This window comes from Mercenaria mercenaria, chromosome 19, assembly GCF_021730395.1.
Source record: "Mercenaria mercenaria strain notata chromosome 19, MADL_Memer_1, whole genome shotgun sequence".
NCBI classification, from domain to species: domain Eukaryota; kingdom Metazoa; phylum Mollusca; class Bivalvia; order Venerida; family Veneridae; genus Mercenaria; species Mercenaria mercenaria.
In genome coordinates this window covers 10,027,066-10,038,214 of record NC_069379.1, presented here as the reverse complement: position 1 = coordinate 10,038,214, position 11,149 = coordinate 10,027,066, and the positions used below count along the sequence as shown (strand labels likewise).

General features: G+C 35.1%; 1 protein-coding gene across 1 annotated transcript; it reads right to left on the bottom strand.

Moving 5' to 3' along the window:
• Positions 1–2,508: 2,508 nt before the first annotated feature.
• LOC123544151 (ficolin-2-like) lies at positions 2,509–5,907 on the bottom strand. The gene has a single exon (XM_053530924.1). It carries the CDS (start codon positions 5,794–5,796, stop codon positions 4,867–4,869), a length of 930 nt encoding a protein of 309 aa, XP_053386899.1. The 5' UTR covers positions 5,797–5,907; the 3' UTR covers positions 2,509–4,866.
• Between the last annotated feature and the right edge of the window lie 5,242 nt (positions 5,908–11,149).

The following is an 11,149-nucleotide window of genomic DNA, read 5'->3' as shown; positions in this document are numbered from 1 at the left end:
AGTAAAAACTTGCTAGAAAAAAGGAAAATAAAGAAAAATATTTTGGTCCCATTGGGGCTTAAACCTACGCCCATCCCACCCCCTCACCCCCTGACCCCCTGACCCCTCCCCACCTCCCCCTACCCTTTGAATTGCAGTCAAAGTAGGTTTATGGTAGGAATTGAATACTCTTCAAAAAGGAGGTACTCTATTATGGGCCTAATACCTTAACACGAATATATTTTTCGCAATTTAAAATTGTCGTTTATCAGTTGTGACTGAAAGGCCTTGACCTCCAGATTTTGTCTGAAAATAATCTTTTTTTAAAACTGAAGTTTGACTATATCATGAATATTAGAATCTGAGGTTTTGTTTCTAAACTTTCTTAAAAATGCCAATAAAAAATAGATGTCCGGTCAGAAATCGAACCCTGGCCGTCGCGGCAATAAAAACTTTTCGCTTTACCAATCCAGCCACGGAGAAATGTAAGTACACTGCAAAGACAGTTTACCACAAGTCAAAAGTAACAAACGCTTTTCGATTTTCAGTGTGAAAATGAGTAAAAACAATTTATTTAACATGTGTTTTCATAAGATAATGTTTGTTAATAATTAACTTTCAAAGTTTTCTTAAGAAATATAACATTGATTTACTGTTACCTGTTGTTTGTTCTTTTATTGTTGCCTTGCGATCTGGAGACCATTGTCCTTAAGGTAGTTGACACAGAATAACATCCGACAGTACCCGTGTGACTACGTATTCTTGTTAGGCAATAGGCACTCGAATGTAAATAGAGTTCTATACCCACATCGTTTTCCGTAAAAAAAACGAAGTATGCAGAAATCAATCAGGGAGAATAATTATGTAATTTGCCGATTATCGTTGCGAGTCCACTACCTTAATTTAAACTTTTATCTGCAGGCTTAAACTGAATTTTGTATATTATCTTCTTGAAAGAATTATAAAGTAGAATAGGAAGTAAAAGTGACATCCGTAACCTTAATCAGCTATTGGTGTATGGTATATGTTTGATGGTATTATAAAAACAAAACGCAACATACGTGCAATATAGATGTCCCTGTAAATATTTCAACGAATCTACATGATATCAAATAAAGTACACATCATAGACAGTATTTGCTTAAAGCAGAAAATAAGTGAAGGTTTCGAAAAAAAAGAAGATAAACATGATATGTAGTGTTTTTGTCATCACAATTATATAAAGATATTTCTTTTTGCTTCAGTAGGCGATGGTATAATGTTGTTGAGATTTTATTTCCGTTTATGGAGTTATTTTGAGAGAAACGTAGGAACGCATCTCGAAGTGTCAGTTTATACTCTTATTCGTTGGTAGGTAGGATTTTCATTTCGGTTGTTTTGAGTGAAACGCAATGCCCTTTCCAGGTGTACCAGCTGATACCTTTACCAAAATTATCATTGCCGTAATCTCCATTCAGATTAGATAAATGACTGTCTTTATACAACTAGGCGCCAGTTTAGGTCTGAGAACATTTACCTGATCGTTATCCCTATCTTTTGTAGAAAACATTTGATTATTTTGGAAATTTAAACTATCTCCCGCATTTCCAGTGTACCCGCCAACAACGAGCATGTAATTTGATTTGGCATTCCCTACAGAAAATGACCTATACTCTGCATATGCCGTCTCATTTTCATTACTGGTCAAGTCCACATGTAGTTTGTATTTGCCTTGAGAAGTTATCATGTGTATTGCTTGGTTTCCGAGCCAGTAATTTTCGTTCACATCCCCGAAACCAGATTTGTATTCATCCCAAGTTCTATAGAAATCACTCGCCGACACCCTACATTGTATGACGGTCCATCCACCGGTCGTTGTTTCCATGTCACACCTAACTTGAAAGCCTTTAACACCAGGTTTAGGGTCAATCCTAAACAGTCTGGAATATATCTCCGGTATACCATAAGGAAGCACTGGTCCGTTAATAACCAATACAAAGAGAGAAAATACACATTCTAATATGTTTGTCTCTGTTCAAAACACTCTTGCGCTAGAATGTCGTCACGTAAACGTGCGATGACGTCAAAGTTTTTGTTGCTCTAAAGAAAGAGCGCTTCTATATTTTATCTATTGTTTTAGATTAAGGCATATTAGAATCGAAATAATTTATAGCGAAACCGTGTTTTAACACTATTTATACATTCGGACGCCCTCGTGATATTATTTTGCCCGACGTGTAACCGCTCATCGTGCATAAATAGTGTTAAAACACTCTTTTGCTTTAAATTATTTCTTAATTACAGGTTGACGATCAAGCATATTTACAACGTGACAATATTTGTGCGTCTAAGAGAAAAAATATAAATGAGATTTTAAAAAATGCCAACAGCCCACTAGCTTTTTTGTAACGCAGCTAACTTATTTTCAAAAGTGCAATGCTCTTTAATTTGAAAATAAATACTGATTTCAAATAGTTTCAAATAATAGTTAATTTCCGTAAGGTATGCCGAAATTAGACGTCTCGTCGAAAAGGAAATACAAGACAGCAATTTGGAAATTATATGAATTCATGTTGTATGTATGGTATAATGTATCCTTTGATTATAATAAATGAGTATGTTTGAAATGGTTTCATATCACAGAGTTAATCAATACATACATAACAAGTGAATGAAGTAATGCCATGCAATACAAAGTCCCCTACTGGAAGGCACCTAATTTTCTCTACTGCCGTATAACATAATGAACTGATATCTTTCAATGTTATATAAACAATATTGTACTATATATACAATATCTTATAACAAAACACTTGGATTAAAATTTATATATATAAAAAGCTAAAGTTGTTTTCATATGGCAATTTTTTGGCCGATTATCAAGAAAAAGGTGTCATATTAAGTTATTTATAGTAACAACAAAGGGAAAAAATTATAATAATAATAATAATATAAGTCCACAATAAACACTTTACCGTACAGATAGGTCAAAATGCTCCTAAAAATTGGATGTAACATGCATGTTGTTCCACAGAAAACTGGTCTCGATTTTTCCCTACGAACAGTAATAAATAAGTTACAATATAATCTATTTATAGTAATAACAAAGGGACGTAATTCTAAAAACAAGGGTGCCTCGCGGTGGTGAAATTTGTGGCAAGTTACATCAAAATCCCTCCATGCATGAAGTAAAAATGCTCCGAACAAAGTCATTCTTGTATTTGACCATTGGCCTCTATGTGTGACCTTGACCTTAGACCTACGGACCAGGTTCTTGGGCATGACACTCTGTCTTATGGTGATGAACATTTGTGCCAAGTAATATTAAAATCCCTTTAAGGATTGTTGAGTTACAGACTGGACAGGAAAAAAAGACATTTTGGCCTTTGACTTCCAAGTGTGACATGGACCTTGCAGCTAAGGGCCCGGGTGTTGCACACAACACATTGTCTCCTCCAGGGAAATAATTGTGCAAACTGATATTTAAATCCTGTTTTGCATGACAAAGTTATAGACAGGACAGTAAAAAGTCCCATTGACCTTTGATCTCAAAGTGTGACCTTGACCTTTAAGCTAGGGTTCTGGGTGTTGCGCATGGCAGGTCGTCTCATCATGGGGAACATTTATGCCAAGTGATACTAAAATCCCTTCATGGATGGCAGAGTTCTGGACCGGACAGGGAAAAACCATATTAACATTTGACCTCCAATTGTGACATTGACCTTTAAGCTAGGGGTCTGGGTTTTGCACGTAACACTTTCATCATGGGGAGCATTTATGCCAAGTAATATTAAAAACCCTTCACAGATGGCGTAGTTATGGACCGGACAGGAAAAAAGCCCAGTTGACGTTTGATCTCCAATTGTGACCTTGATCTTTCAGCCTGGGCTCTGACATGACACGTTGTCTCATCATGGGGAACATTTGTGCCAAATGATATTAAAATCCCTAAATGAGTGTTATGGACCGGACAATAAACAGACCCTGTTCATGCTATGTAAACATTTGACTGCCAAGTGTGACCTTGACCTTTGAGCTAGGGGTCTTAAAGTTGTACATGACAGATTGTCTTATTATGAGGTACATTTGTGCCAAGTAATATTAAAATCCCTTCATGGATAAGCCACGTTGACCTTTGACCTCCAACTGTGGCTTTGACCTTTAAGCTAGGTGTCCGGGTTTTGCGCATGACACGTCGTCTCATTATGGGGAACATTTGTGCCAAGTAATATTAAAATCCCTTCATGGATGACACAGTTATGGACCGGACACGAAATTGCGGACGGACGGACGGACGGACGGAATGACGGACGGAAAAGTGCATTCCTATAGTCCCCGAAACTGATTTTCAACCAGTAGGGGACTAATTACATGAAATCAGGTTTTTTTACTACATTACTTTTACTTTGACTTAATAAATATCAACAAACTATTGACTGTCTGAAAGAGTTAAATATCATCTTAGAAAAAAGTTTCATAATATATCTTTTTAAGGGATGCTTTAGGAAATCTTTTAAATTACAATTACAATTCAGTTGTGACTTCTCACTACAATTATATTCAACACATTAAATTTCAAAACAAAGATGTCTATTTGACACTGTCGTGGTAAATAATAACAACCTGTTTACGCCAATGTGTTTTGACTGAATCATAACACTTTTACCCTAAACATATCTATTTGTATTAAAAGGCTAGTTTAAGAAGCTGAATCACCAACAAAAATAAAACAATGGATCCTGTTAAGTAAATCATGTCAAACGGAAACATAAAATCATTTAATATAAGGATCCTTTAAATATTATTAACAACGTGACATTTGATAATACTTAAGGTCAAATTGTTTCATTTCTTCAACAATGTTATATTTGACTAAAATCGTTCACTTTAGTCGTCAATAGCATTCCGTTACATCGGCCTTATTTTCATTTCTGTTGCCTTAAGAGGAGCATTGTAACCTTTCCAATGTCGCCAGACAGGACCTTTTCCGAATGCTTTATTGCCGTAATCCCCATTTAGATTGGTGTCATGACAATTTGAATACCACCAAGCACCGATGTAACTCTGAGCACAGTTTGCATTACTGTCTTCATCGTTATCCCTATCTTTTGTTGAAAACACTTTGTTATTATGCCTTCTTAAACTATCTCCAGCATTCCCAGAGTAAATACCAAATGATAGCTTGTAATTGGACTGTGTATCTCCGAGCAAAAATGACTCATACTCTGCATATGCATTCTCATTTTCCATACTGGTCAAGTCCACACGTAGTTTGTATTTGCCTTGAGAAGTAATCATGTGTATTGCTTGGTTTCCAAGCCAGTGGTTTTCGTTCACATCCCCGAAGCCAGATTTGTATTCATCCCAAGTTTTGTAGAAATCACTCACCGACACTCTACGTTGTATGACGGTCCATCCACCGGTCGTTGTTTCCATGTCACACCTAACTTGAAAGCTTTTAACACCAGGTTTAGGGTAGATAGTATAAACGCCTGTTCTCGTGTATCCGAGGTTTTGGATTTCATTGCAGTCCCGAGGTCTCGCGTTTTCGTCTATTGACCTCAAGATCTGATCCAGTTTAGCTTCACAAATGTCCAACTTTACCGTTACATTTTCTATCTTATCCTCCAAGTTTTCAAATCGTGTTTCATATGCATCCAACTTTGACGTTAAGTTACCAATTAAGTCAAAAGGATGGTTTCCGTGAATTATCGTAGTAATATGATCCTTTTCATTGGCTTTCTTCTCGTTGTATCCATTATAAATATTGACAACAGTATAATGATCAATAGCGTCAGTAGTAATTACAAGAAGTAGTATAAGGCCTTTCAATTCCATGATTTTATTTTAACATTCTAAAGTAAACGAAAACCTGACGTGAATGTCATTTCAAAAAGAATGAATTGAAAATTACCAGCGTAGTAGTTCGTTTCATGATTTATTTGATAACTGTTTACTGCGCCGTAGTTTTGCATAATCAGATCTCTACAGGTAATAGTGATTAGATAGATATCGTGTTGTATGAAGTTTTGTTTATCTGTGCTTTCGTATCTTTGCCAGTTTCTATTGCAAAAAGTTTAATGTTTCAAATCTACTGTGTTTTTGCTATTTCGCTGGCGATTTGTGACCCGGTATTTCCCTATTTCAAAATACATTTTGGTTTGTCAGATTTATAGTAAATATATTCTTAAAATAGTGAAACATATACATAGTCTTGTAGCGAACAGTTTTTATGGACTAAATGTTCAAGCTTGAAAAATAACATAATTCGCAGTGTTATCATTGCACTAATCATAAGATTAAACGAGAGCTTCGCCAAGTGGGGCAATATACGATATATTGGGTTATATACGAGGAGGGGATGGAAGCATAAATGTAAAATATAAAAAGAATATTTGAGTTGTCAGAGGGGGTTGGGAGCAGGGTTTGAGGGTGGATATTTAACGACAACAAACTAATTTCTTTACTTATTTTGTGTGTGTGGAGGGGACGGGTGTATGAGTAAAGGGGATGGGGTGGAGCTGTAATGTAGACGGTTTCAGTCTGCACATCGTCTCACCACCACCTGCCTATATTCCAAGTTTTAAGTCAATAAGTTTAATATATTTATTTATTAATATATTTTTAAGCTATGCTCTGGACACAAATAGGAAAGGCACATTTGACCTGGCAGTGACCTAAACCTTAAACCTACAACCTAGTTTCATGTTCTCTGCACATTGTCTCATGCTAAGTTTGAAGTCAATGCCTAGAATGGTTAATCCGGACATGAAATAAGACATACAAATTTGACAGTTGACCTTAAACCTACAGACCCGGTTCATGTACTCAGATATCGTCTCCTCACCACCTACTTACATATCAAGCTTGAAGTCAATACCTTACAGGGTTATTTAATTATGCTGGAGACACAAAATGTGACGGACAGTTTTGACCTTTTAGCATAATTTGTGACCTTGAGACCAAGGTTTTGTATCTTTTGACCTACATATCCGGTGCAGGCACTCTGCACATCGCTATCTACATATATGCTAAGTTTAAAGGCAATACATTTAATGGTTATAAAGTTGTACTCCGGACATGAATTAGGACGAACGGACGGACAGACGGACGGACGTACGCGCAGTTACATAATGCCTCCAGTATTTCAAATACGGGTGTATTAAAAATATATATAATGCATATCAGAACTTCTTCCATTTTGAGTTCACGACCCGGCTAACAATGACAAATATAAACTAAGAAATGCACTTTTCTGTTCAAGTAAAAACTGATTAAGTATTAGAAATGTCACAGTTTTATCGATCCATCGTGCTGATATTTAGTTTATACTAATTTGTTTTAGCTCGATTGTGATAAAAGCTTTAAGCTTATTGTAACCACTCTCGAGTCCGCTTCCTGGAAAAACCAGTACTGGTGTCATATGAGAAGTCATGGCCGTGACACCAGTGGGGCTCGAACCCACGACCCCTGGATTGAGCGGCCGACACCTTATCCACTAGACTACCGCTTCCCTGCTGAAATTTATATTAACTGAATAGTTTTCCTTAAATAAACCTTATTAAAATATAGTATATACTAATTCCACTAAATTGTAATGAGACATTGTCAGCAGTTGACACATCATAGTTTGCTATATCTGGTATTTTCGACTGACCGGGGAACACCTTAGCCAGGCAGCACTTTAGCTGCAGAGCGCCTTAACTTCAGGACAGAGCTGTAAGATAATGGATGTCTCTATTTTGGCATTTTCTATTCTAAATTATCAGTATTAAAATTATTTCAATTTTGAAAGACTATCTCTGAACTATGGGCAAATTAAATTGTGAAAGATGAATTATTCTTTTTAACTGTGCATCTAGAGAGTGACATTTTATGTATTTATCAATTCAGGATAATTCCGAGCTTTGGAATGAATATTTTATGTTTAAAGAACATTGCACCTTATGTTTTATGTACTGAAGAAAATCCACTACATGATCAACTAATTAAGTTATAAACGGCGGATAGGGATGCATCATTCTTCTTGTTGGAATTAATAAATTATATTTAAAGAACAATATACCTTATTTTTTATGTACTAAAGAAAATCCACTATACGATAGACTAATGAAGTTATAAACGGCTGGTAGGGGTACAACCTTAGTACTAGGCTATTATCGGACAACGTCAATAAAAGACGTTATAGTGAACGATTATATTTCATTTGGATTTCAATTATTGTTGTTGATTTTTTATAATATTGGGCAATTATACTTCAATGTGAGGTATATATTAAAGTATTAAAATAATTCTTAATAACACTGTTCTTGATGTAAAATCAACATTTCTGCATGCAATTATGTAACACATAACAGCTTAATACAAAACAATACAAAACACGACACATTAAGACAAATCATAACTGGAACTGTCTTGACTACTATTTACTAACTATTTGTCGGCTTCTTAATTCGCATGAGAACGGGCTGCTTTAAATAAGTTATTATTGAAGTATTTTTCATCAATTATCATAATATGTCAAGCAGCATAAAAACATTGCGAATGTTCCGGCCGTTTCGAAGAAATAAATATGGCTAATCATTTAAAACACTATTCTACAAATATCGCGTTCTTTCGATATCAGAATAATTCTTTATTGCTTTATCAAAACGCTTCTAAACAAGATTTTGTAAATAATTTGTAGCAGAGTTTATCTATATTTACATACAGCTGGTTAAACCACTGCAGTGAATACAGAGAGCGTGGAAACTGGGTCGTAAACCAAAAGTGCTAATAATTCAGTTTTATTCGCGATTCGCATTTTTACATGCAGTTGAAGTCAATTTGCGGCTCGATGACTGAATTAAAGATTTGTTTCTTGAATATTGGTGGCGTTTATTTCATTGTTCTTAGTTAATGTTTTGTTCAGCGAATATTTTGTCGTGCTTTTTGTTGTTGTTGTTGTTGCTGTTGTTTTGTTTTCAAGCTGATACTTGTTTGTTCGCAGCAATTGGAATTATGGGCTCATTTGGTGAATTTGTTTTTTTGGTTTGGTTGATCATTTGCGTTTTGGATTGATAAGCTCTTTTGCATTTTAGGGGTGTATGAATTTATATTCTGCTGTTTGGTTGTAAAATGTTTCGAACGTTGTCTGGTTTTCAGTTGTTCTTGATTGAAGTTTGTGTAAGCCGAGCATAAGTATTGAAATACTTGCGGTATTCTGTTCATCATAAAATACCTGCGTATATGTGCTAAAGGTTGCCGGAAAGTCGTGCAAATCAAGATGTGTTTATGGAAAAAATGCGCGTTGTGTATATTTGAATTAAGTATAAATAGTACGTCACCATATTAAAGCACATGTATATACAATAAAAGCATGTACATAAAAAGTACACAAAAATACACACACAAAAATACACACATAAATATAAGTAAACAATAAAGTGCTAGTTCCGAAGGGAAAGATTATCCATTGTCAGGCGGCGCAAACTACTAACGTAGTTGTTGGTAACACACTGTGCCGACCATTAAAATCTGACCATCAAAGAAAGCCATGATCTGATGGCATATTTACATTAACAATACGTTATGTTTTGGAACGAAACGTATTAAATATATGTAAATTTCAATATTATTACCTATTTATTGAACTTTTCGAAAATGAATATGGATGTAAAAATAAATACGAAGTGCCATAATCAAGACATTTGCAGTGAACCTGAGTTCAAATGCTTTGAGAAGATTATTTTATTTTAGAACTTCAATTCTATAAAGGAAAGATATCCAACTTTTCATGATTCATTACACATTAAGAGGTACTTGAACAGAAATATGAACAAAATAGGGAAAGCGTTTTCACATTTTAAAGTTAAGAATCTGGTAAATAGAGGATATTTGTTTGTTTGCAGTGAGATATCGAAATATATCATCACCAATAAGGGAGACAATTAAATATTTTCACGAAGGCGGAGCCTGAGTGAAAATATCAGAATTGTCTCCCTTATCGGTGATGATATATTTCGATATCTCACTGCAAACAAACAAATTTTCTTTTTATTTTATGCTAGTTTATAAAGAGCAACGAATTTTCTGTTTATTACGTGCATAAATGTTCATATAAATTCAATATTTCATGACGAAATTCGTATTTATTGCAGCTAGCCTGTTACCTATGATACATCCGCTAAATTACCATGGACACTTAGGCACATTAATATCGAATATTGGTGATTAGGTTCATTAAATCAACACGACGCCATTTTGTTTTTTAAAACAAAACCTGCATTTAAATATTTTGTGTAAAAATACACAGTCCGCGGCTAACAGAGACATTGACAAATACTGGTAGTTAAGTAGAAGCATATTTAAAACTTTTCGGGTCAATCCGTCAGTTCGTTGAATAACCGGAAGCTTGCTTTGTTTAGCAAACACACGCTGAAGGTCAGATTTAAAAAACAACACTAAAAATCTAAACAACTGTGGAATATGCGTAAGTCCTTGGAAAATCAAGCTGCAGAATTAAATATCATCATGGATTCAATAGAAATAGCTAGGAAATATTGATCTAGGAGCTGCATAGCATAACAAAATGGATGCAAGTTGGAACACAACTGGCTGGGCTTGGAGTTGGAGTGGGAAAGTACTTCGACGAAAATGCTGGCATATTACGTAAGGTTGAGTTGATGTCTTGTGATAATTAACTAAGACAACAACCAACTAAATGTGCCAGTAAAATCTACCACACGATAGTGAACCAATGGAAAAAAGTAGAGGAAACACACATATCCAGATATCTGTAGCTACATGACAGGGCCTAGCAACCAAGCTGACAAAGGTAACAATTTGATTATATTGCTAGCCTGTTCTATATAGGATTGTCTAGCAGTTCATGACTCGTGTATGGCTTGAGTATTAGTATAATCCAGTAATTTTAAAGGCAGCAAAGGGAGGTAATTAAAGAATATATTTCAAGGGAGATAATTTATCTGGAAAAAAAAAGAAGTTCGGCACTGTGAGTGATATCGATTTATATCTCACTGCTATTTTCCAGTATTTCACCAATAAGCATAAAATAAAGAACAATAATCCATAGAATTTATGGGGAAAAATATTTTTTTCCAGGAGGGCGATTCAGACGTCACTTTTGATCAAAGTATTACTGAGGGATAGGACGTAAATGGTGTCTTTCGGTGGTTTAAGTGAGACAAAT

Excerpts from the sequence above, each read along its gene's own strand:
- LOC123544151 (XM_053530924.1), bottom strand. The coding sequence starts at position 5,796 with ATGGAATTGAAAGGCCTTATACTACTTCTTGTAATTACTACTGACGCT.